At 39.0% G+C, this 27,680-nt stretch overlaps 2 protein-coding genes across 4 annotated transcripts in view; both read left to right on the top strand.

The window, feature by feature from the left end:
- LOC124286274 (zinc finger protein 227-like) overlaps positions 1–27,680 on the top strand; it is a 64,054-nt gene that overhangs the window by 23,308 nt on the left and 13,066 nt on the right. The window contains exons 1-2 of one of the 3 annotated variants that reach the window (XM_046722630.1): positions 14,131–14,417; positions 24,776–26,225. In XM_046722630.1, coding sequence (XP_046578586.1) covers positions 14,390–14,417; positions 24,776–26,205 — 1,458 coding nt within the window. In that variant the 5' untranslated portion in view covers positions 14,131–14,389 and the 3' untranslated portion in view covers positions 26,206–26,225. Of the gene's footprint in view, positions 1–14,130; positions 14,418–18,192; positions 18,273–24,775; positions 26,226–27,680 lie in introns of those variants that run through there. The other 2 variants (XM_046722632.1, XM_046722631.1) reach the window with 2 other exon arrangements.
- On the top strand, positions 6,698–8,737 carry LOC124286252 (coiled-coil domain-containing protein 1-like). The gene is made up of 4 exons (XM_046722597.1): positions 6,698–6,709; positions 7,332–7,535; positions 7,576–7,818; positions 7,856–8,737. Exons 1-4 carry the CDS (start codon positions 6,698–6,700, stop codon positions 8,735–8,737), a joined length of 1,341 nt encoding a protein of 446 aa, XP_046578553.1.

The following is a 27,680-nucleotide window of genomic DNA, read 5'->3' as shown; positions in this document are numbered from 1 at the left end:
AAGAAAAAAAACAACAATTGAGAACGTGTGTGCCATATCAAATAACTTGAGCAATGCTTTCATTTCAGTTTTGATTTATTAGAAGCAATCCCCAGAACAAATTTGAATCCAAGTCAGTCTCAGTGCCAGCTTCATCATGCAACCTTCCTTCGGGGACTCTTTGGCTGGAATTCATTAACACAACTTTGGATGAATAAATTCTTCATTACCCAAAAATAAACACTATTCAGTGGCTACAGAGTTCTCTAGTTTCTTTGACAGGAGTCCAATAGAGGTTTGATTTATATCTTTGGAATTCGTTATTTGTAGAGATATTATCGAATCAATAGGTGACGCCAAGTTCCACTCAGGGATGCAAATCGTTACTGTGGCAGTGACTGACCGAGTGGTGTTGATTTGACGCTGCCAGAGTTAGTACAATTACGAAACAACCAACAGTCCTCTGGTGGAAATACTTATAAACTATTGTCCCAATGTATTTGCAAAGAAAGAACTAGTGCCACCTACCTTACGTAATTAACACTTGTTTAGAAGGAGAATCCAATGTGGAATCTGTTTGTATCATTGTGTAATCTTGATAACATACTGCGGAATATGGCCCTAATTTGTTTCACCTTGGCGGTGAGTCTGTGAATTTGGGTACATACTCAGAATTAGTTATAAATGCTCAGAATTGGAAACCTGGGTGTTGCAATACCTACTAGCCACCAGACAAACTAGCCATATGAAAAACCGCTCCTTAACCTCGTCAGAGCGTTACATGTGCTCAATGCATGTGATAATATCCATGGTAACCATATGTTTTGTTCTTAGATTTATTTTAACCAAACTTGAAAAAACTGGTTGAAAGAATGCTGCCGTCTGTCAATGACCTGAGTGTTTTTCCAGGACTGTTTTTATCCCACCTCGTTATTTCCAATCACTGCCTCTGAGCAGCCTTTATGTGGTTTCTGAGTATTTTTTCATCGTGGAATCTTTTGTTAAGTCATGAGCGTCCCTTCGGTGTACTGATGTTCATTGTATGTACTGGTCACCCGTCTGTATTTGTTCAATGATGAAAAAAAACATTGTTACAGATGGCTTCATAATCTCTGTAAACTTTGCCGGAAAATATGCTGTTTTTAAACATCCATCAGAAAGTTCATATTTTTGTAACTGTTCATCGTACATGATGTTTTCGTACTTCATACCTTCTCTGTGTTGTTTTACTTTGCTTATTGTTACCAAAGGATCAAGATATGTATGGCAATTGTAACACAGTGCTTTTTGTAGCATAAATCTTCTCAAACAGGGAAATATTAAACAAAATGTTTGAAAATGAGACAGAAGTACTGTTGCTACCTTGCTAGCTGAATCTGACCAGGAGGGACTGGCTTAAAAAAGAAATATTAATGGTTCTCTTGGTTTCAAGTTTCACGAAATCATATTTTTTCAGACTAACATGGAGCCTCTGGCATTCATCGTTGTAGATTATGATGAAAATATTGATCCATTAATGTTTTTTTGATAGATTACACATTTAGTACCAAAATTATTGAATCAATCTTGTTTCAGGTTTTAGATGTGCTTTGGAACACTATTGATTAAAGCATTGGGAGATGCATTTGGAGAGAATTGGAGTCCACTTTGAAATATTCATAAATGCATTTTTTTCCTTGTCATAAATCTTCGATAATTTTTTTCTAAAAGTTCACAAATTCTCTAGACTTTATTGATTTGTTTGTCAGTTCTATCGAAACTTGTTTTTGAATAGATGTTTGTGAAACAAGGCAGGCCTACTTCTAAATTGGATTGGAGCAATTTTAAAAATGTTATTGTAGAGAGATAAATTGAAACTGGAATGTTTTTCACTGTATTTATTGCACTCTGATATTTTGATTACATTTTTTCCCACCATTTTTGTTCAGAAGAGCTGTGGCTGAATTTAAAGTGTTTAATTTTCCTGAAATGGCAGATTGATTAAGTGGATCTGAACCTTGATATTATTGATTCAAAATGATTTATATGTAATTCAAAGTGATTGTATCATTCTAGCATTAGAAAAATTAAAAGAAATCAGATCTGGAAGAATAGAGATAAATCAGAGGAAGTTGGAAGTGAGAAACCTGCCATGGCCCCATTACCATATGTATAGAAAAGGTTCTGTGGGCTCTCTGCTCATTCATTAGTTCATGTTCATGTACAATCTGATATTAATGGACAAAGGTTTTCATGGCTGGATGATTTCCAAATTCAGTTTTCAGTTTGAAATTTTCAAAGGTATTTTGACATCATCTTATTGGTTTAGAGGGAAACAGGGTTAAGTGGTCATTTCTTAGAAGATAGTGGTGTGAGTGGTGGACAAAGCCACAGGTCAGATGTCATGCGAAAACAACTCTTTATTCATTGATGTCGTATGATTTACGCATCGAAAGAGGTATCAATTTTCAAATTGTTTTGGCTCCGACAGGTGGGTATAATTCCCGTTGGTCAGGGTATTATCAGCCCTCGACCCTCTTAAACCTTCCAGTTCTCACCTGGGACTTAGGGTATTCCAGGGTGTCCCCAACGAACAACGCTATTGGATAAAGAGGCCTGCTCTGTAATTTGATGTGTGGACTCGAGGTTGTGTTGAAATAAGAATTGGTTCTGGAGTAACCTATCGTGGGTATGTGTAATTTTAGGATATTTTTGGGGTGGTGTCAAAAATAGGATTATTGCATTGATGATTGTGGATGGAATCATTGTGATTGGAAGGTTCCGGCTTTCTGGTAGTCTTTTCGTACTGGAGTCACGTTGGATATCTTTGGTTAGAGGAAGTGCCTCGTTCTCTTAGTCTTGTGTCCAGTTTTTGGTTCTTGGAAGGACAACATCAAGACAGTTGGTGAGTTTTTAAAATTTATTTCGTATTGTTGAATAATTAGTAGAAATTTGTTTTGTGATATCTGCATTTCATTTTCTGATGATTTGGGATTTAAATTATCATATATCAGGAAGTAATATCATGTGACTCAATGTCTTTTGTGATAATACTGTGATCGTGGCTTATAAAAAGAATGTAAGCTTCTTACTATAAAAAGCGCAGTTGTGTAAGTAGTGTTGGTAGTGCAGGTGTAAGATCTTCCCTAGATATCCAGGGACAATTTCTAGTCTCATTTTAATTGTTTTCTGTAGAATAGGATATTTTTTTTCTTCCCCAGGCTTGCATGTTAAGAGTCATGCTTCAAAGAAGTGTTGTCATTAGATAAACAGAAGTGACAAAACCGTTTCCATATTAACCAGCAGTCTCTGTGAGAAACCTCTATGCACGATTTATAATGTAAGAATTCATCTCTTCATTCTGTAAGTGCCTTTTTCAAATGAAGTTAGTAAATATGCATTTCAATCAAAATCCTTGTTATGCTTTGGCTTTCAACCATTAGAGGTGGGCTAATCTTTAAAACCGAGCAGGAATTGTTTCGTGGTTATTTTGTTAAATTTATTTCTGATATTTTAATTCCTGTTCTTCTAATTTATATTTTAATATGAGGTGATGTTTCTTAAAAAAGTTATGGAATTATGAATTATTAATATTACTGGAAACAAACAGTAGTTCTTTCAGTAAATATTCTCTGCCTATTCTTGTCTAAATTTGTCCATAATAAGGAGAAAAAATTAAGCCATTCATTAAATTCATGTTCCACTTTCAAATTAACAGTGTCTTAAAATGATGGACTAAAATCAAGAAATTGTAGTTTAAAAAGACATTTCAGGATGAAGCTGTTTATTAATTTCTCTGTTTCTTGTATCACTTCGTAAACTTGTTGCATTCAATGCCCTAAGGTGACTCTTAAAATTCCGTTCCAAGAATGATTAGAGTCGAAGTGAAATTTCACTGAGATAAATGATTAACAAAAATGGTCCTCAGTTCAATTCTCCTGGCTAGTTGGCAATTCTTTTCTCCTCCCTCCTGACAGCATTGCTGCATGTATTGACCGAGATGAAGCATTGCTGTAATGAAGCAATTATGATTGGAGCAAACATTGATTTCTATGTAGTTGATTTGCAGTTGGTAAAGCACACTCTACTCTCTGCTTTTTATCAAAAGAGCAGCGTGTCTCGATTTACTCTGAATTCCCCTGAGTTGTTGGACCTCAGATAAAGGTTGCACAAGTTTGGGTGTTTGTTAGATTGAGCATTTCATCTGTTTTCTGGCCATCACACTGGGAATTACGTTGAGTGAAGGTTATTCCCCTGCTTCTTTATTTCGGAGAAGTTTTAGTTTTCACTACTGCGTTGATAAAATCATTTTCGACCATATTGGTTTGATACATGTCACTTTCTGCTGGCTGCTTCCTGCCGTGATGCTTTCTGTCACTTTTTACTTTGATTTGATAATGAAGTTTTTCTTTTCGATATTAATGAAATATGTTTTTGTGTTAAGTTCATTTGTTCTGAAATGGAATTTACTGAGTTGTTCTTGCGAACACATGATGTCAACCAATATAATCTTTGAGTGGGCAGTGTTGGGAGGAGTTAAGTGGCAACACGTCAGTGCCTTGCTTTCTCATAAAATTCAAAATAATGGTCAAGTTTAGGAAAAGGTTTTATTTATCCTACTGACAAATTTCATGACAGAACAAAGGGGCACATGAAAATATTTAAGGTTAACTTTGCAGTAATTTCCCAATGTTGTTCGGGCTTGTTCAAAGAAATAAGAACCATTTGCTTACTTTGTTTAAAATTAATGGGAACAGTGTTCTGTTTATATGTACTCTTTTTGATTAGTTGATGTCAAGCTTTATTCAAAGTGAACATTCGGGATTTAATACTTCTCATCTCCTTTTAGGAATGTCATCTGTCTTTTATAGATGTCCATCTTGCATAACTTGCAGATACTTTTCAAAACTCCAAAGTTACATTACTTTGACAAATTTCTTTAAAACCCCAGAGTCTGTCTTTGAGAGAAGCCAGTTCTGTTTTTTATGTAGTTTATTAAGAAAATGAAACTTGAATTTGTCAGTTCTTTTTAATATGATGAGAAAAGATGGATTTTTCATGTTGAAGAATTGAGTGGTTGGTTTTCCTGACAGCACAGTGTAAGAGGAATGCATTCAGTTTGAATCTCGAAGCAAATAATTCCCATCAGGATTTTGTCCTCAATGGAAATCTGTGAAAAGAGAATGGGCTGTGACTTGTGTTGGACAATGATGGAGGACAAGGTGGTTGTAGAAGCTCTGTCTACTTAAACAGGTGCTTGGTCATACTTTCAAATGTTATGAATGATGCTGATGCAGATGAACAAAGGCAAGGTGACAGATAAAGTCCTTAATTGTGGTTTCACAGTTGGACACCTGTAGTTTGATAACTGCAGTTGGTAGATGTTAATGTATATCAACTAAAAAGGAGTGTTTGCTCTAAGGGAGAGAATGTAACTAGTACAACGGCTGTTTGACCTTAAGATACGCTTTTGTCATCATGCATGAAGTTTGGACTGTTGTACTAAACATTGTTGTGGGTCATGTCATAGGAAGATCCGTTGTACTTGACATTGTTGTGTTTTGTATTATAGGAAGATCAGTTGTACTTGAGATTGTTGTGTTTTGAATTATAGGAAGATCTGTTGTACTTGAGATTGTTGTGTTTTGTATTATAGGAAGATCTGTTGTACTTGAGATTGTTATGGGTTGCATCATAGGAAGATCTGTTGTACTTGAGATTGTTGTGTTTTGTATTATAGGAAGATCTGTTGTACTTGAGATTGTTATGGGTTGTATCATAGGAGGATCTGTTGTACTTAACATTGTTATGGGTTGTATCATAGGAATACCTCTTGTACTAAACATTGTGGGTCATATCGCAGGAATACTGCTTGTACTAAACATTGTTGTGGCTTATGTTGTAAGAAGATAATATTTTGGGCTGCAGGGTGCCCAATTGTTGACAATGGGTTTGTAAGTCCTTGATTTTGTGCTACTTTCCTGTCATCAGTTGACAAATAGGACGGCGTATCCGTTTGTATATTTTACTGGTGTTAGTACAGCACATGTCATGAAATCTAGGACATATTTCAAAATTAAATTAGATGATGGAAATGATACAAGCACTACCACATCAAGTGATTATGATCCCCATAATGTGGCATTTTGTTCACAGTTATTGATTAAACCTTAAGTTATTAGTGATTGATTAAAGAAAGATGTATCTTGTTTATGAAAACATTGATAACAGATGAGGTTGACCTAGTTCTTGAAAAACGATTTGCATCAAAATGCTGATAGTCGCATGATGCGGACAGTGACCAACATTGGTCAGTCTGTGCACTGAGTTGGGTCAGACGTCCAACCTGGCCCGTTGCTGTGGCAACCGCTACATGCGCCAGTGGTCAGTTTGTATATCAATTTGTGCTATTGATTTGTCTCCCTCCGGGATGCTGTCTTTGAACTGATCTGTCTGTGGAATCAGGTCAGTTGCCCGCCTCGCACAGAAATAAGGTCAGTGATTAACAGAATACTAATCACCTGACCACTCATCACCAGCCTGACCGATATACTCGTGATTGGTGTCAGCGCTTGAAATATTTCACATTGGAATATTTTATTCCACTGATTTGTGATTTTGGTTGCTTGATGCCTATACCAAATTTTGTAATTTAGAGATATATGTTGGTGTGGATGTTTGGTAACAAAAATGGGATTGGGCTCATGAGGTTAATGTAAAAATGTCATAATATTTCAGTATGTTGCATATGGTATGTACAATGTACTTGGCTTGATTTTCCCTATTTTCGTAACCCTTGAAGATTCTGGTTTGAATTGATCTTCAGCAACCCATGAGGCAACTTGCAGCATCTGGTGGTCATCCTTACAGACTTAGTCAATTTGAATACCGATTGCATAGATTGATGTTCGTGGTCAGTCACTGGATTGTCTAGTCGAGACATAATTGTTTAGAGGCCACGTTCATACATCTTGAATACTGTGGATTGCGTGATGAAACAAACAAATATACTTGGTAAGTTTGGCACCATGAGACTTTGGTAGACAGTTTAGCTACTCACATGGACATGAATGTTGATGTGCAGTATGTATAGGTTTTTGTGCCAAATAATATTGACTGCAGGCATGGTAGGTACACAAGGTGGACACGAGAGACACGCCCACACATCCACAGCCATGTGGCCAGGGGACTGAACAGACTGACACCACAGACAATCTGAAGAGACAAGGAGCCAGGCAAATGAAATCATGGCTGAAGGATCAGATATAACAGGACAAAGTCATTTTGCTTAATAATGGGTTAATGTGGATTTTCACCTATAAAAAAGAAAAAAAAAAACATCTAAGGAATGACATGGTTGATGTGATGGTCAGAAGGATGATGTACAGAAGGATGATGTACAGGACAAGGAGGATGTACAGGACAAGGAGGATGTACGGATGGATGATGTATGGAAGGATGATGTACAGGACAAGGATGATGTACAGGAGGAGGATGATGTACAGAAGGATGATGTACGGAAGGATGATGTATGGAAGGATGATGTACAGGACAAGGATGATGTACAGAAGGATGATGTACGGAAGGATGATGTAGAAGGATGATGTCGTACGGAAGGGTGATGGTCAGAAGGATGATGTACAGGACAAGGATGATGTACAGGACAAGGATGATGTACAGGATGATGTACAGGACAAGGAGGATGTACAGAAGGAGGATGTACAGAAGGAGGATGTACAGAAGGATGATGTACAGGACAAGGATGATGTACAGGATGATGTACAGGACAAGAATAATGTACAGGACAAGAATAATGTACAGAAGGATGATGTACAGAAGGAGGATGGTCAGAAGGAGGATGTACAGGACAAGGATGATGTACAGGATGATGCTACAGGATGATGTACAGGACAAGGATGATGTACAGAAGGATGATGTACAGGACAAGGATGATGTACAGAAGGATGATGTACAGGACAAGGATGATGTACAGAAGGATGATGGTCAGAAGGATGATGTACAGGACAAGGATGATGTACAGAAGGATGATGGTCAGAAGGATGATGTACAGGACAAGGATGATGTACAGGACAAGGATGATGTACAGGATGATGTACAGGACAAGGATGATGTACAGAAGGATGATGGTCAGAAGGATGATGTACGGAAGGATGATGTACGGAAGGATGACGTACGAAAGGATGACGTACGAAAGGATGATGGTCAGAAGGATGATGGTCAGAAGGATGATGGTCAGAAGGATGATGTACGGAAGGATGATGGTCAGAAGGATGATGTACAGGACAAGGATGATGTACAGGATGATGTACAGGACAAGGATGATGTACAGAAGGATGATGGTCAGAAGGATGATGTACAGGACAAGGATGATGTACAGGACAAGGATGATGGTCAGAACGATGATGTACAGGATGATGTACAGGACAAGGATGATGGTCAGAATGATGATGTACAGGACAAGGATGATGTACAGGACAAGGATGATGGTCAGAAGGATGATGTACAGGACAAGGATGATGGTCAGAATGATGATGTACAGGACAAGGATGATGTACAGAAGGATGATGGTCAGAATGATGATGTACAGGACAAGGATGATGTACAGAAGGATGATGTACAGAAGGAGGATGATGTACAGAAGGATGATGGTCAGAAGGATGATGTACAGGATGATGTACAGAAGGATGATGGTCAGAAGGATGATGTACAGGACAAGGAGGTTCAATATTATCATGGTCATTATTCATACAATTGTTGATCCATGTTTTCAGTCACCAGAAAGGTAATATTGCTTGGATGTGAAAACCAGGATTCTTCGCAGATGGAGCTGGAAATCATGCTTTTTCGGTTTTGTTATATTTATTTGTCCTAGGACCTGGAAATGGTTTGAATCCCCTACATTCAGTCTGATTGGGCTACTTGTGGATTTCACCACGTTGTTCCTTGTTTAAGATATGCATAAGTTAGGGTTTTATTCATCAACGAACATAAATCTCACAATATAACTAAAAACCTGACAAGGCATTGTTCACTCCCAATAATAACATGTATGAATTAAAGTTGCGAGCAACAATTGACGGCTCCTTGGCTTGGATCATTTCTAAACATTTGGTACCTGATGTCGAAAGCAGTAAAGGTTATAGCTGATATGGATCGTATCATTGTCAGTAATGAGAAATACTTCAGGAGCCGATTTTACTAGCGCTTACTTCAGCTAGACCAGAGTTACGCCCCTTAGACCACAGCTAGAACTTTTACCCTGACCCGGAACGTTCAATCACTGACAATCTTTAAAAACTGCCTAAAGACCTCCACCGCAGTGTAGTTTAATTTTGTGTAAGCGCTAGCTCGTCATTGTCAACTGAAATCGACATCATCTCCCATATCTGCGTGGACCACGCTTTGCAGTGGTAGTCTCTCTATAGGAGATATCGTCCTTGCGCTCTTCCTTCAGACTGTCGCATGCTTTGCACGGGTAATCTGCCGTGCTCGTGCCGTAAATGTCGATGAAACTTATGACACATTCGCAATGTATCCCTGGGCCGTCGGTGATATAAAGAAGTCCCTATTTCGTTAAATCTGCCCAAACTTGGGGTTTTTGAATGTAAGCATTATTTATGATGACTGGTACGTAGCTGAAAGTCTGTTTGCGTCATATTTAGCGTGTTCAGCCTGGAGTTGTGGGTGAGTTTGTTTGGTACTCTTTTTCTTTCATTTGGGGCACGTCTCAAGCGGTTTTTCCCTTTCCCTGCATTTGTGCAATTTTCAATGCCATATGGCCGACAAAACGATCAAACTTTTGATATGCATGTAAGAACCACGAAATGTTAAGCATCTTCTGTTGATGCATACCGCCAAGTTTTACGGCCTTCTGTGCAGAACTTGAGCAGCTATGCTGTTTAGAATGTAGTATCATCAGAATCTGACGCCGAAATCCAATATGGCAGCCAAGCAATACACATTTTGACATGCACCCAAGAACAAAAATGTTTAACACACTTAGTTACTACGTGCTGGCAGATTCTAGCTGCATAGTTGAAATAGTTATGGCGCTTGCGATTTTTGAAAATACATTTTAGTACAAAATAAACAACAGAAGCAAACATCTAGATATCCGTAACTAATCAAGATATCGCAACATAGCTTATGGGCATTAATATTTGAGGTATATATTGTATATCTGCACATTTACAGCGTTCTGCAGTTCATACATTCAGAGTTATGGCTTGCGAAAAATGCCTACCGAACAAAATCTGCAAATTTCGATAAACATCTTCAATCCAATATGGCCGCCGCATCACGTGACTTTTGGCATAGGACCAAGAACAGAAAATGTTCAACAACCAAAGGCCACTTCAGAACAAGCGTTTAAAGTGTTGTATGTGGTGAGTTTCGTTTGGCACAAAATAGCCAAGTAGCCCGTGAAAGTTTTGAAGACAACTTTTGCGCCAAAAGTTAAGTCAATATGGCTTCATCATATAAACACAGGCACATTGGATGTAACTGTGTAGGAACATGCATAGACACAAAGTATACAACGTTTGAAAGCCGTAGCTCTTGTAGTTTCAGTGCAGCACATTTTGGGAGGAAAGTAGTCAGCATTTTGCTTAAAAACATCAACAAAACTTCAATCCAACATAGCGTCCCAAACGGTGCATTTTAGCTTACTTGAGCCGTCCAGGCGATATTGTGAGGCATTTTGATTGCGCATCTGCTCAAGAACTTTGGCAAACATTGGAGCATTAGTTTTGGAGATATTTGCATTTGCATTTGAAATTTTGAATTAATTTTGAATTATCTGCCCTTTGGTATTGGGCCTACAACCTTGAGATTTTAATGGGGAATATCTACACCTCGGTGGGCATCTGGGTGAATTTTTTCAAGCGAATCTGTCCAGCGGTGCTCTCTGTAGCTCTGGTACAAAATCCGGCGGAATAATAAATAATAATAATAATAAAAACATTAACGATTACAATAGGTCTCCTGCCTAAAGGCAAAGGAGCCCTAATGAAACATTCAGTACACTTGGAAACTTACAAAATAACCAGTAGAAAATGGATAGCAGGGTGAAGGTGAGGTGAGGTGAAATTGGGTTTAACGTTGTGCTTGAGCATATTTCGCTCATATGACGACGTGCATGCGTGTGTATGTGTATGTGCGGCTGCTTGTACTAGCCCAGACTTAAGCTGGTTTTATAGTGCTAGCCCACTGAGATACCATGCCACAGTGAAGCATGAATACCCCACTCAGACACATTATACTGACTCTGAGCCGACCAGTCCTTGTTGTACCTATTAATGCCAAGCGCCATGCAGGGACGAACAAGTACCATATTTTAAGGTCTTTTTGTATGACGCGGTCAGGGATCGAACCCGCGACCTTCCGCTCTTTGGGCGGACGCTCTAACCACTACACCACGGAGGCGGTCATAGCAGGGTGAAAGAACACAGAAGTATTGACACATTGACGCAGATGTAATCAATGAACACAGAATGAAAAGAAACTACTCATGACGTGGACGATCGAAAGATCATAATTCCAGATGAACCAAAGGTCTGATTACTGAAGGATGGAGGGAAAGGGTAGGCTGCAAGATGGGTAAATGGAAAAATAAATTGACCCAAATCAAGCGATGTAAGTATGGACAGATGATGGACACAGGTGAATGAACAGATAGGTTGGAAGTGGATAGATCATAGGATCCATGACAAATGGACCAAAGCAAACACATATGTTTGTGAGCTCAGTCCATGCTCTCATTTGTTATCACCTGATCTGGTAGGTGACCTGGGGAAATGCATTAGGTATGTACTCAATACAGTGTGAACTCATTAAAAAGTCCATCGCCCTTTGTTACTGGAACAGATGTTGGTAAGCAGTCATGTAGAAGAGTGTATTGAACACTATTAATTATGCATGTCATGGCACACATTGAGGTTGGAAAATAAAATGTATATACACTCTGAATCACAATTTCATATCAAATAATATTGAATTTTTTCCCCGAAGTATGCACTAAGAAAAACTAATATGACAAACAAACTGAATCGTAGCGATAAAGGTGTCATTAGGGTTGTTTCCACATCAAGCACATCCATGGATCCATGGATACACGTACTTTGTGAATGCTTAGTGCTGTTTAGCATAGTTCAGTTACTGCTGTATCATGACAGAATCTAGCTGAAACCAACCGAGTCTCTCTCAGAACTAATGACATAAAACACATGAATGATTAATTGAGAGGAGATTCCTTATGAAAGTGTTATTATGTACGTGTGACCTGCTTCTGAATAATATTCTACAGATGAGTGGATTTGGTGTTGACCTGGATTTGTCATCCTGTAGGGAAACCATTTGTCCTGTTACAGAAAATAAATGATATCTGTAGCACATTTGGAGTTGTAATGACAATAGGAGGTATGGCAGAGCTTGAAAATGAGTATCAACTGTTGTGGCCTTATTGTCCATTCTAGCATATCATTCAGCCTTTTAGGTACCGCACCACGCGACTAACATCTAACTCACATCGATTTCAAATAATGCATAATGGGCTCGGTAGTTTTGGAAAAGGGTATTGTTTACAAAATGGAATATCGATCGTCCGTGTGAAAACTAATGATTGATAATGAGCAAGCTGACTGAGGACATGTGAACAAGAGGTTTTTGTTGCACACAGAGAGATGGTTTTGTGTGGTTTGATTCTTTTAAGCTTTTGTGACGCATATACGGGGTATTACGCTGTTGTGATGGTCATGTAGAGTGTGTACACGTGACGGGGAGGAGGAGGAGGAGGATCGCCAGGTTATTGTTGACACATCACTCAAGCCCTTCAGAGGTGTGTAGCGTGTATGTTCTCTCAGGAATATGTGGAATAGAGGGCTCAAATGGTAGGACATTACTATCAATTTCACTGAAATTTTATTTAATTGTATGAGTATATTTTCCTTTTAATTCCAGATATTAAAGAAGGCATGAAATTGAATTTTTTGTAATATTTAAAAAAAATTCATAGTTGTCTTCTGATGTAAGATTAATTTCCAATAGTTGATAAAGTACACAACAGTGATATTGAACTCGGAGGGACCGCTAATTTTGTTTGTTGTGACCATAGTTTGTTAAAAGCTTTTTGACCAAATATACTGCAAGTAGTAGACCAAATACACAGTTTGTAATGTCCGTAAGTTGGTCGTAAGCGTGTTGTTTACAAAAGTTAATATTGTAATAAAAAAAATTTTTCATGTATATGAATGAGGACAATTTTTATGGATATACAACTTCTTATTCTGTATACGCGACGTTTCAACATAGATTCTAATGTCGGCAAGCAAGTAGAACCTATTGAATCTATGTCGAAATGTCGCCTATACAGATTAAAGAATTTGTATATCCATAAAAAAAATTGTCCTCATTCTTCATCTCCTCAACTTCTAGAATGCCAGTCAAAGAAGTATTTTCATGAATGTAAAGAATATCGCAAATACATATTTAATTTAACGACCTTTATCTAAAAAAGGACTGATCTTATGAAACGTGCCTCAGTGACGGCCCCAGTGACATGTACTCATGGAGCTGTCTTTCATTTCCACATAACTGGTTGTGTGGGTAGATGAAGGCAGGAGGCATGTCACGCCAGGCTGACCTGATCATTCTTCATACATGATGACCTACTTTCACCGCCTTGTTTATCAATAGCCAGGTGAGATATTGACATAATGAAATGTACTTCCATATTGAACAAGCTGAATATGAAACGTCAGTGTGTGACGTATTGTGTTTAGTTCTCACATTACCATAGCAGGTCAGCAGATATTGTGCCTGCTGTCCGTCTTTGTTACCTTGTTGACACGAACATGCGTTGCCCACTGGCAGTATATATCCTTATTGAACAATTTCAATTCACAATATGCTAATCTGTATTGGATGTAGAATATATATCAATATCCTGCTTTGACCGTGTCAGCAACCAGGCATTTACGCTGAAATGAATGACAGTAAACGGAAAATCATATCCTCTTTAATTAAAAATGAACAACAAATTGAACGTCTATCCTAAAGATTAATTCAGTCCCAGCATTTGTTGAAATTCTCAGCAGCAATGAAGGCGTTGAACTGAAAGGCAGCGTTAAAAACTATCAATAATGCTGCATGTTGCGTTGTCATGCGAGGGAGAATACATTGACTACAGGTTTATTGACTCAAGCAGAAAGCACAGGGACACCGACATGTTGAACAGCTTGGACATGTCATGTGACCAGTGATACAGTGGTGATCCATGAACAATCGGAATATCTCGGTTACGCGGTGAATGTAGGAAGGAGGTCGAACAGCCAGGGCATGTGTGGGTAAAATGGTTCTGTGAGGACAGTTAGTGACAGTGGCCCATTGACAAGGTAGATTGTGTTATCTCATCATGAGGGATTTGTCTCACACATGTTCAGGTAACTATCATCTTACCTGTAAATGTCAGTGATTCAAGACTGTAGTTTATTGGTTGTTTAATATTTTTAATTTGAATTCTGTGTTTTGAAGTTTTGTTTTATGACTGTGTAAGACTGTGACATGTATGGTAAATGTGTGCTCAAGTTATGATTGTATTGTCACATACAAACCTATGACTGATGATACTGAATATAACAAATTTGAAGTCGATATTAGCTTTTTTAACATTATAAGTGTTTCTTGTTTTCAGAGAATTTTTCATTTTATTTATGTTGATAGGATTAAGTTTTAAGCAGCATTGATACAATCATGATAATATCTCTTCCTGTTCTGATTGTTATTGACAGGCTGGTGAATGTTTATGCCTTTATAATTTTCTGATTGGCCGTCCTGGCATCAATAGAAGTACAGATCACAGTTTTCCTGTGTCTTTTGTCTAAATATTGTGATCAGCGTCCAGGAAATCTCTTCTGCGAATTTTTCATGTAATATACGAAATCGTTTAAACTGTATTTTCCTCTAAATATCATGATCAATGTGGCATAAAATCTCTTAGCTAATTTTGCATGTAATATGAAACGATCGCTAAAAGCGGGGAAAAATGGGTTTTTAATCTCCAGTAAAGCAGAGAAAATGGTTTCTTTTTGTATCGTGCTGTCAAGCGAATTCCAACGAGAAAGTAGGACTTTCAGAACACACATATTGACCAGTCATTCATAATGTGTCATGGCTCCATGCTGACTGGAACCTGGAACTGGTCTTAACAGCATATGCAGCAAAGTGCCATGGGCTCTATTGATTTTGTACTGTTTCCATACAACTATCAATATCATACACAATGTTGAAAGACCCTTACTGTATGTTGTTTGCAGCTAGAGACTTTACCCACGCTTGGAGTGAAATTTTATAGTTTGGGACAGTTTTTAATACTTTATTTGTGATCGACTTTACTCTCTGATGAGCTTTGTAGGTCAGCAAAGATGAAAAGTGTGTTTTATTACAAGTGAAGAAAGTGGAAGGTGTGAAACTTCGTTTAATTTAATGAAAGATCTTTGTCGACTTGACACATGGTTTCTTCAGCTTCTTAGCACATCTGTGGAAGGGAAGATTAAACATTTTTTTAATCCCAAGGAGTGATGTTCCTTTGCGGAACACTCATCAAGTCCCACAGCTGTGACTGGGCTAACTTGCCAGGCAAACTTGTTACTCTGTTCCGCTACTGATAAAAACCTGATTGGCATCTCCACATAGCAAGCTGCAGTCAAACATTTAATTGAAAAAATCTTCGTTGGAAATGGAAATTTGTGTGACAGGTTAAGACCATGAAATTGCTGTTGAATGTGGTATCTAAGGGGAGTTTTGTAATAGTTTATAGTCATTAAGTGTTGTTGAGGACAAGTGTGCACATATTACATATATCTTTATGTCAACTTTTAAAGCTTCATAAAGATAAAAAATGATATGAGATAAATTTTATTGTCCATATCCACCCACTTGGCCCATGTACACAGCACAAATTAGACACATTACACATTCTGACAGTTAGAAATGTATGATCAAAGGTCTATGGATAGTCAACTTCTTCACTGCAATGAGTGCGATTATTCGGTGTAGGTACTAACACCGTTATCAAGCAAGTTGTTATAAGTTGACTATCCATAGAACTTGGTTTTCCTTCATCTTTACAACGTATGAAATGCCTCTCAAAGACAATATATGACCAGTAATGATAATATCGAGACAAGAAGATGTAGTATAAACTTGATATTACTTGGGTATGACAATGTCAGTTTTGTACAGTGTTTGACTTTGTATTGATATTCCTAACATCCTGCTGTGTTACTTCCTAATGGTCCGGGGGCGGTGGGGTAGCCTAGTGGTTAAAGCATTGGCTCGTCACGCCGAAGACCCGGGTTCGATTCCCGGTGGGTACAATGTGTGAAGCCCATTTCTGGTGTCCCCCGCTGTGATGTTGCTGGAATATTGCTAAAAGCGGCGTAAAACCAAAATCAGTCAGTCAGTCAGTCCTAATGGTCTGCTTGAAAATGTTGGTTTGTATGAGTCTGGTTCTCCGTACCAATCCAGGTTTTTGTAGGACAATAAACGTTGGCTGATTGAAGTCAAGAAGTCTTCATGCATATATAACAACGAGGGCTAGTTCCATGAGCGATGTGCTTGTAACTCCTAATCTTCAAAATAGAATTACAATCATTGCACTCAGGTTGTGGTTGAATGAGACCTAGCCTGTCGCACAGTCCCTGAACCACATTATTTCCCTATTGCCTAGCCCTGCCTGCAATGCAGACTCCCTAAATGAAGCAAGTCTAGATTTCCTCAGGTTCAGGAATCTCCCAACTCACTGGGGCTCCTTTTCAAATTAAATGGATTTGTTTGTTACTATCAAAATTATATATATTCAGGGACTAAGCGTTAGTCTAAATGAGACCCTACATTGCTTCAGGCTTTCCTTCCTTTTTCAAGGTGTTGTTTTATCTAAGTCGGATTCTAAATTCAGGTTGTCTTGGAGACCTCAGCATGTCTTTCCCTGCTCTCACATAACAATACGACAATGATAACTCATAGCAAATTACACAATTTGTGTTTGAGAGTGATCACACAGAAGCAGTGGATGTGCACATTTTGTCATAAGTGGCAATTTCTCCAAGTATAGACCATACAACAGCTTACCCAAAGGCTAATGTGGCATCTTACTGTAATAGACTAAGGAGAAGCGCGATATTGAACATAAAATGTGTATTTAGATAATTTCAATTGATGATGGAAATAGTGTCTTGGACTGTCAAGTCCCACCAAGTATTTTGGATGACTGATGAGTTGTTGCAAACCATTTGCATCCAGTGATGAATTAAGGAATGTAACTATTCCCAAAAGGAATTATGTTTGGGCCCGCTGATGGTTTAGATGCTTTGCCGTTCCTGCTGATGGTTTAAGTGCATAAAAGGAGCTACAACAAATGACATGACTGGGTTTTTTTTTTCTGATGCCGAGTTGTTTTTCAGTCGGTTGGGGCTTGAAAACGCTCATGCCAAATTTCAGCTTATAACTTCGATAAATGTCGTCCTTTTTCTAGTTTGTCAATTTAACAGGATGTGCAGACATTGATTGTTGCAGTTGGGGAAGACATGGATGTAAATGATATGATTAATCACATGGCGTATGAATGAAGGATTGCTGCGACTGTCAAACATGTTCTTTAAACAGTAACATGTCAATGGGATCTACAAGACTGGGTTTCAAATGACATGAAAATTTAAACATGTTGTGTTTGGTTACAGCATTTCCATCACAGATGCAGTGTGTTCTCATGTTTAATTCAGTACTGATAAATTAGTTCTTATGAAATACGCGGTATGCTTGAAGTGAATTCTTGTGATCTCAAGTGATTCTTTCAACAGATCTAACATGTTGGTTTTTTAGGCACTCTTTTGAGATAAGTGATTATTCTTCAAAATGATAACATGTTCTATGCTGTAACATGCTCAACCAATCAGCAAGTGACTAGCTAAGTCCGTTTTTTGGTACAAGCATTTCAATCTGTCCAACCAGCCTCAGTAGCTTTCAACTGATTCTGAAAGCAGCCCCAGTAAGGCTGAACAGCCATACACTGCAAAATGGATGTTTTAATCTCAGCCCATGCAAGAGCAATCATGCATTGTTATTACGTGCCTGCTACATGCTGACAACAAAAGCAAGATTCCGGTTTTTATGTTGTGGCTGTGACCGAGAAGGTTATTAGGGCACATTACAGTTAGTGTTCGTATGTAGTATTCCTCCCTCGCAACTGAGCATGATTGTTTGTGAACCCTGCTGATGAGGCTTTGAGATCGTGGAAGGTGAGATTTTGCGATAATGTTTGTGTTTAACATTTGCCGATGAAATTTGTGAAATGAGTGCTTAGGGAAACATCATGGGTCAATGGACGTGGGATACAGCCTGTAACTGTTATTCCATGTTACAGGTGGTGTGTACGTGATATATGCATGCAGTGTGTGATATCTCTCTGTGGATATAGCAGGCACTCTTGGTGTAGGGTAGAATGGCATGTTGAAAAAACGGCTGCTGTAAAACTATTTATCATGTGGTGTATAGTGGTTGGCCTCCGATATGGTGTTGTCACGCAGGAAGATAGGCTATTCAACAGTACACTTCAAGGCACAGTGTCATGATAGTTTAGATGTAACAGCAGCCTTTTCTGACATTTAATCAAGATTGTGTTAATGGGTTGTTATTGTGAGGTATGTTTCGAAACTTTTATAGGGTTATGTGGTCTTCATTGTTTCTAGGTTAAGTTTTGTCAATTTGATGGGTATTTTAAGGAAAGATGTTTTGGGGATTTGTTTTGTTGGACTTTCGAAAGGAACAATCATCTGTTTGTAAGCTTGTGAAGTTTAAAAAAAGAATGAAGCTTGTTTGTGTTTCTGTAATTGATGTAGGATGACAAATTAACAGAATTACGTACCCTCATCTACATGAAATGAAGATTTTGTTTAGAATGACTTGTGCCGAAGTGCATCATGGGGCAACATACAAGCACATGTATTTTAGTGTTGTGTGTGGATGGCAAGGGCTGCTGGTGGAAGGACCCTCGTGATCAGCTGGTGTTCAGGGAGTAATTCAAGCTGGTTTTCAGGGATTCATTCATGTGGCTTTCACCACTCTGTTCTTATGTGCCCAGTGAAATCAGTTTGAGCAGATGATTAAGACTGTCTTCTGGCATTGATGCTTAATATTTACCTGCTGTGTAGGTCTGTTCAATCTGTACTCACTGTACTAGAATTCTGGCAGAAATCGCATTACAGTCGCTTTACAGTTAATTAATAATTTACATCTAAAACACCTTCTGAGAATACCAGGAGTTATCAATCTGAATTCTCTAAATACAAGAAGTAAGTCAGTAAGAAAGTTTTTCTTGTCTATGTTGGCAGTTCTACTTTAACGTCTTCACATCATGCATGTAGCCACTGCATGAGCCTGTGGATGTCAACCTCATGTATTATGTATGCACTCTGTAGTCATGGTGGGAGCTGTCCTTACACAATACATGTGTCATCAGATTAAGAAAATGATCTATTTTCAGGCACTATTATGTTTTCTGAATTATGGAAATATATGCTGCTCATAAAAGTTGAGGACCACTGAGTACATTCATGTGAATATGTATAATCTGTCAGATCTCACAGATGAAATAGCAGTATGAACGAGAAAATATCTCTGCATTTATTAATTGAAAGTTATCTTTTAAAGGGAGAATCTACTTCGATGAGACGTGTGTAGAAACTACTAAGGCCACAGGCATTGATTTCTAAATATGCTTGTTCACTAGGGAAGGTCAACTATGGTTTATCAAGGCAGGTAGTGATATCTGCCATTCTTGTGGAATCTCTGTCATTATAATGTTTACCTTGACTGGAATAGATAAATGAAAATTGGGGGGATATTTGTGACAAATGGGTCAAAATATCTTGTTTTAATGTTGTGAATGTAAAGACCCTGTAGAAGTGTCTGGAATAAGTTACCGGAGCCTAAAGGGCAATGAAAAAATCATTTTTTTAAAAACAAGTTGGGATGGTACTTCTTTTTTGAAGTAAGTGATCAATGTACATTTGCACAAATATTCTAAACAAATTCAGGAAAAGCAACTCACACAAATGCTAAATGATACAAGACAAATATATGGATAACAACTTCTTTATTTGTTTCATGCTAAATGGTTTGCAGGGGAAGGGGTAGAGTCAAAAGTAGCCCAGTTTAATCTGACATTAGGACCCTGGGACCTTTGTTTTCCACCATGTAATAGATTAGTTGGGATGCGATGTTGACTTGACCCAGTATAAACACCACCATGTTTGTAAGTGAGGCTTTGTGACATTTTGATCTGGGAACAGCCCTTGCTACAATAGTGTCAATAATATCATTGCCCAACAAAGAAACGGAGGACGCCTGTAAGTGCGAAAAAACTGCTATAAACCTCAGCATCTCCCTAGGGCTAGGTAACCCTAGTCCTCAATAGACAAAGATGTAGCAGCACAGGGTAGACCACAGTGACCAGCTTTTGTTTCGGGGCGTGATACTCCGTCCCGGACACTGCCTCCCCACACCTGCCCAGCCACGCTTCTTTATTCGCTTCTTTATTCCCTGACCGCTTTCCAGCACATGCTGCAGGCAGGAATACTTGCCCTGCCTGACTCATTATATACTTGACCTCATTCAGTAGATGGTATATCAAGCTGTGTTCATCAGAGCGAGGACAATATTCACCCTAGAGAGACAGCTGGACAGTGAATAATTGATAGGGACCCCCATGCACCACTGGCCTACATGTACAGTCCATACAGCTTAGTGGTAGCATTATGCTTACAGCTGAACCCAGTGGGCATGACCTCACGGCCTATCCATGCCATCAGCTACATGCCTTCCGATGTTGGCCTGGCAGTATTGTCTACTCTCCAGACTATTTATAATGATACCCTGTTGGCCAGTCCTGGTATGGCCAGACAGGTCAGGCAGTGTCGGGTCAGCTCAGGTCATGACCTATCCCAAGGTCATTTTGCCTCGACTCACTTTTCCTTGTCTGGGGTTATTGGTGAGGGCTGGGAGCAGTTGTTTGGTAGATAGTGTGTTTGATTTATAGGATACACCAGTGTGTGGGCTAACACCAGTAGAGCCATGATAGAAAAATGTTTAGCTTGCTCCTTGTGAGTAAACCTTGTTTCTCTTCGAGAAGAAGAAGTATTAGTTTCAACTTGTGAGATTGGATGGCTTCCAATGACCCTCAGCTGCAGATGTTTTCAACTTTTTTTTTGCGGTTTGTCAATAAACAAAGAAAATGAAAAAGGGAGGTGTAGCTTTAATTCTGAAATATGTTCCAACATGTGTTTTTTTTATTTACATGGTAAGCAGATGTAAGAAAAAGATAGCTGTAAAGCATGTAAAACATATGAAATTGTTTCAGTGTCTACAATGTCTATGTGGTTATGGAACATAGGATGGATCAATAGTTTTATTTACATGTTATGGTTTTTCTGTATTAGGAAATGGGACAGGTTATTGAACAGTTGTAGTTATTATATCGTAAAGTCAGATATGTATTCATGGTCAGAGCTACATGTAGTCATATAGCAGGGCTGACCATGTATCTTCACATTTTGTAAAAGTCACTTTGGTATGCCTGTGATCTTTGGACATAAGAACTTATGAACTACTTACTGTATTGAGGTTGAGGGGCGGTGGGGTAGCCTAGTGGTCAAAGCGTTGGCTCATCACGCCGAAGACCCGGGTTCGAATCCCCACATGGGTACAATGTATGAAGCCGATTTCTGGTGTCCCCCGCCGTAATGTTGCTGGAATATTGCTTAAAGTGGCGTAAAACCAAACTCAGTCAGTCAGTATTGAGGTTGCTGTTGAGGACTGTTGTACTAGCATGGGTGTATCTAGAAGTCATCATACATGGATATTCAGCCTCAGCACATGTCAGTAAGACTTCCCAAATTGGATTTAAATATACCCCAGCTCATGTTATTATCTTACTTGTGGTTTTGTAGAAGTACAGTAACAGTTTATCATAGACAACAGGAGAGGAGGCATTAGTGCATATTTGTACATTATTGCCATGTAAGGACGCAGTATGAACTTTTAAGAAATATCATTTTTGAACAAGATGACAGAATATGCCTACCAAAGACACTTGGTGTAGAATCCGAAATTCATATCAAGCTAATAAAATTTGGACATACAAAAAACTGAGTTGATGTGACTGGTAGCAAATAACCAAGGAAACTGGGTTTATAATGACATTAATCCTATATATGTATTGAAGTATATTCTATAACTGATGCAATGTCTTTGTCAAAACATGGCCAAAGTGCACTATACATACCTTAAGAATGTAAGACACTAAATACTTACCAGCTCCACGTTCATATTGATCCCCTAAAAACAAGTATTCATGGAATCTATTTCAGCTTGAATGCAGGTTGTCTATTCTAAGACAAGTATTTTGGTTTACAAACACTTTTTATGTAGAGTTTCCAGATTAAAAAATGCTATTAGTGGATATTCCCCGAACAGTGGATGAAAAATGCTTTAACAGAAACGATGTGGTTGGTTTCCTCAGAGCTTTACGAATATGAAGTATTGACCTGCAACAAGAGTTGCTGTGGTTGTTCACACTAGGTGGTCACAAGCACAAAGCAGTTGTGTAAAATATTGATGAAATAGATCTAAAATATAAAGTGTACCACCGAAGGGCCATGCTTCTCATGTGGTAATGGAGGGAATTTGATGTCGTTTCTGTTCACCTGATGTTAGGTGTAATTAAATTAGGGATGTATAAATATTTTGTTTAGCTGTAATTGTGAGAGGAATGCACGACTGTAAAGATTGGGATGAGGCCGAGTTTACTGCCAGTATGCATTAGGCCAATGGCTGCTGTTGAATATACAGACACCTGTGAGAACAGCTGTTGCAGGCAAATGTTTTTTGTGTCCCCTTTGTTTGAGATTGTTGAAGCTCATTGTATTATAAGGTGAATGAATGAGTTGGGCTTCATAGCGATATTCCAATATCATAGTGGGAATGCCAGAATGGGCTTTCCACATTGTACCCATATGGGGAATTGAACCTGGGTCTTCATCGTAATGAGAGAATACTTTAACCACTCTGCCCGCTAACCTCATGTAACATACGGAAATATATCATCAGTGATGGGAAATATGAAGGATAACCTACTGTTCTACATGACTCTGAAATGATCTACTAGCTCTATTTGACAATGGCTTGAGAATACTTGTTTGGACAATCTGAAAATAGATTTTTCCACCATCATTGTTATGTTATACATTCATGCTTGAAAACGATACAAGAACCTGTATCAAAATGTCGTGCTCTAGAATTAAAGAAGTTGTCATCCATATATATACTTGTTCTATCTATATACATAACATTGCAATGATGTATTCTGACATTTCATGCTGCATTATGCATAAGCATGTTAAAAGATAAGTAAGTTAAGAATATTTTTTACTTACTAATAATTGTTGACATCTTTTACTTACACTTGAAAGGGTTTGATTTCTGGCATACTCAAGTATATAAGAATGGCTAAAAATCTTGAAGAAAATCCGCTTGGATCAAAGACTTGTTCTTGTACAGATATCAATAAATATACCTGCAAAAAATCTAAAATCTGCCTTTTCAACACATTTTAGCTTAATACACATTATGTTCGTGGACCCCAAATATATTCTCATTCATATGAACACATCTGATGCGTTTCAATTACCTAATGTTTGAAATATTTCTTAAATTAAGCAGATCCTGTATGTCAGAAATATCCCTTATCCTGCTGTGTGCTTTACATGCACTCTTTTGTAGAAGAGGAACCCTCACAATGTGATCTCCATTGTGTGGCACAGAGTATGATTGTGATTGAAACGTGGTGAATACTGCCGAAATAGGGGCAGCTTGTAAGTGTATTCATAACGTTGAAGTTGGCTTGCAAACAGAAAAGGATGTATAAATTGAGCCGTCAAGCATTTCAGTGAATGCATGTATCAGATCCGATTTGAAAAAGCAGCATTTTGTAATAAAATTTGTAAGGCCCAATGCACGAATGAGCTCTTGAGTGTAGGCCAGATTCATGCAGAGAAGAAAAAAAGCACTAGATGACAGCACATAGTGGGTTCTGCTTGGTCTGTTTGTAGGTTCCTTGATGCTTGAAGCACGTGAATGAACCTGCAAAAAACAAATGCATTAACAATTGAAGGCATGATGGCAATACAAGTATTAATGTCAACTAAAGTAGTTTGAGGGTTTTGTCAGTGCACATTTGGCTTTCCAGTCAACCATATCTTCATTGTCATGCCGAACGCCTGAGTTCGATTCCCTACATATGCACAATGTGTGAAGCCCATTTCTGGTGTCCCTCGACATGATATTGCTGAAAGATTGCTAAAAGCGGCTTAAAACCCAACTTACTCAACATTGTGGGTTGAATGTGAGATCTTCATATAAGAAGGGGTTGGGGAGACTACGTTTAATCTGATGTTTCCACTTGTGTCAGGATGTTGCTGTTGATGTGGCTGATGTCATGGATGCATGGGGACTAGGAAGGTTCTATGGCTGAGTGGGTTAGACGGCTAACTTTTTGTGTGCTGGTGATTAGGTGCCTGACTGAGCGTGTGGGTTCGAATCCCAGATGGAATTCAACCCAACAAAAGTGCCAGAATCTGTACTTTACTGATAAAGTGTAATCTCATCACGTTACAGCCGTGGTGAATGTTTTCTAGTAGGTTATTTATGTCACCTCGACTGACGGTTATATTTTTTCTCTTTGCAGCCATGGAAGAGACCACTGAAAGGAATGGCTTCACTCCTATTAAACTACCTCCTAGTTCCGGCCCAAGACCACATCGTTGTGATGTCTGTCAGCGTTCCTTCCGAGAGGTCGCCACCTTGAGGAAACATGAACAACTTCACCGAGCTGACAGACCCTACGTGTGTTCGACATGCGGCAAGTCCTTTCTGTGGTCCTCCAATCTCAAGGTGCATGAACGAGTTCATACGGGTGAACGGCCATACAAGTGCAAAATCTGCCATCGTTGCTTCACACAGTCAAATGATCTGCGTCGCCATGAGCGCAATGTCCACATGCGTGGCAAGCTTTACGGGTATAAAAGCGCTGGCAGACCAAACAGTCATGTTAACCTTGCTGCCTACCAAGCTTTCGCTCTCCAACAGAGGGCGCTTTTACAGCAAGCACTGACATATGAGAGCTTCATGCAGAATGCGGCTGCTGCATCTCATGTAAACTCCTTCCATCCTCATCCTCAGCAAGTGATGGTACAGAAACCGCATGAAACAATGTCTACCTCAGTCCCTAATCACAACCCCAAGGAATCTACCTCTGTGAGCCCAATCAAGTTGGAGCAAGTAACACCTCCCTCGACTCCAAGCGAGACGGATCCGGAAACACGAAACGGCCTGGAAAAGCGCTCCCTGTCCACAACCTCCCCACACACCTCGGACAGCCTTCAAAGCCCACTACCTTCCAGCTACACACCTCTGTCTGCTGGTTCTGCAGGTATGATACAGTCACCTCCCCTACTTATGGCTTCATCTGCACCTCCAATGACATACGGGAAAGAGGAATACAGTAAGAATTGCTATTCTCCCTCGGTTCTGCAAGCTCGCAGAGCAAGCGAAAATGGTTATTCTCCGTACCACTATGGAAACGGCAACCTGTCACCTCATGGCTATGTGGCTAACCAACACAATCTACCTCAGGCCCATGGTCACATCACAACCTCAGAGAGCAGTCCGTCACAGCAAGAAGACAAGACGTCTTCCTGTGACAAGGTAATGGACCTCAGCATGGGGAGCAAGAACAGCAGCGAGAACCACGAATCGGACCTGGATGATGTAGAGTTGAAGGCCAGTAATGGAGAACACATGCCACCGCCGAAGACTCCCAGCGTGGAGTCGGAGTGTGACGGGAAGCGGGATGTGACAACTACCTCAGCGAGCCCGATGGCCGACTCAGGGATCCACCACTGTGAGCACTGCAACATATTCTTCTATGACTTCACGATGTACCATCTGCATCAGAGTCTGCACTCCCCATACGAAGAGCATCCCTTCTGCTGCCCGTCCTGCCAGAAGCGTTGCCAGGACCGGATTGAGTTCATGTTCCACATTGTATGGCATGTCAAGTACCCAAACACCATCCCAAACTATCAGCCCTTCAAGGAGAGTTACCTCACTTCGTGAGAAGCCCTCTGCAACAAGTGGTAAGTTCTAATTATTTGGGAGTCTTCTTTTCACCAAATTTATATGTTCCTCTGTATGCTTTGTATTTCTTGTCAATTGTGATTACTGTAGCATGTGAATGTAGCCTTTTTGTTGCCTTTTCTGCCACAATTCTCTGCAAAGTTACATACCGTAGACTAGACAATAGAGTTACAACCCTTAGACATAAGAGACTCCTATGATAAAGGTATCTAATCCCCTATTTACCTGAATTTTAATTCTTTCTCAGCATCATACCTGTGCTAATTGTTTCACATCAAACCAGTATTATGTTTTCCTCCCAAAATGTAGCTGAAATGCTGTCAGGAAACTGAAATACTGTTGCTCGCCGCCCGCTCATCTCTCACCGCTCATCTCAACCTCAGTCACCTTAACCTCACTCACTCACTCACTCACTCACTCACTCACTCACTCACTCACTCACTCACTCATCCAGGTCACATAAATAGGTTTCCCAATACTAGTTCCAATTAAAATAGTTTATTGCGCTATCTAAAGATGATATACTAATTTGCAGTGAAATGTAAATTAACCCAGTAAATGAACTGTGACTCAAGACATTGGACAGAAGAATAAGAATGGTGAATGTTATTTATTTCAGCTTGATCAAGGTAAAATTTGTAAATTATCTGCCATTTACATTAATTACTTTCTTGTAAGACCGCCAGATATGAAGGAAAAGGATTAAGTCATTAGCCCTCCTTGAAGGATAACGTTTTGAATTACATGACATCAAGAAAATACAGAGGTAGTGTGTCTCCTTGCTGAAAGAAATTAATAGAATTAGGTCTGTTTAATGTGATATTAACCAGCAGGATAAGTCAAAAGGTATTGACTGGGGAATTGAAACATATTACATTTCATCATAAGGACAATAATTTCAAACTGATTTGATTTTGAGTGGGTCTTGTGTCATGTCAGGTCGCTTTAATGGTGATTCATAAAAGAGGAGTAGAGAACTTTGCTTTGCTGGGTTATAGTCGAACCTCCATTGCATGTAGTTGGTGTGTGATTTCCATTGCATGTAGTTGGTGTGTGATTTGAGTCATTTGGAGTGACTGACTTTCCCTCGAGGAATTCAGTTATCTCGCATTGGTAAAATCAAGTCTTTCAGTGTTGAGACATGGAACAATATTGGAAGAAACACTACAATTGTTAAAAATAACTAGTTACGAAACTATCACCACTCGAGAAATAACTACACCAACTTAGAGAAAATCAATAAATGACCTTCAAGGATTCATTTGAGTTTCCTCGTGGAAGTAGTTATTCCTGCTGTGTGTTCTTGTGTGATGTATGGTGTACATGGACAGACACACAGAGACTGACACAAGTTGGAAATGATGAGTATAAGGCGTGAGGGATTGTAGAATTTTGTCCAGACCGTGATAAAACCTGCATGCTTCCCAGTATAGTTCTTACTGTAGAAAATGCTT

Source organism: Haliotis rubra, unplaced genomic scaffold (genome assembly GCF_003918875.1).
Source record: "Haliotis rubra isolate DU_JTF1 unplaced genomic scaffold, ASM391887v1 Scf38, whole genome shotgun sequence".
NCBI lineage: Eukaryota > Metazoa > Mollusca > Gastropoda > Lepetellida > Haliotidae > Haliotis > Haliotis rubra.
This window is presented reverse-complemented; position numbering and strand designations above follow the sequence as displayed.

Excerpts from the sequence above, each read along its gene's own strand:
- LOC124286252 (XM_046722597.1), top strand. Across the intron at positions 7,536-7,575 it reads ATGATGTACAGAAGGATGAT|GGTGATGGTCAGAAGGATGA; the intron begins GTACGGAAGGAT and ends GTCGTACGGAAG. Across the intron at positions 7,819-7,855 it reads AGGATGGTCAGAAGGAGGAT|GATGATGTACAGGACAAGGA; the intron begins GTACAGGACAAG and ends ATGATGCTACAG.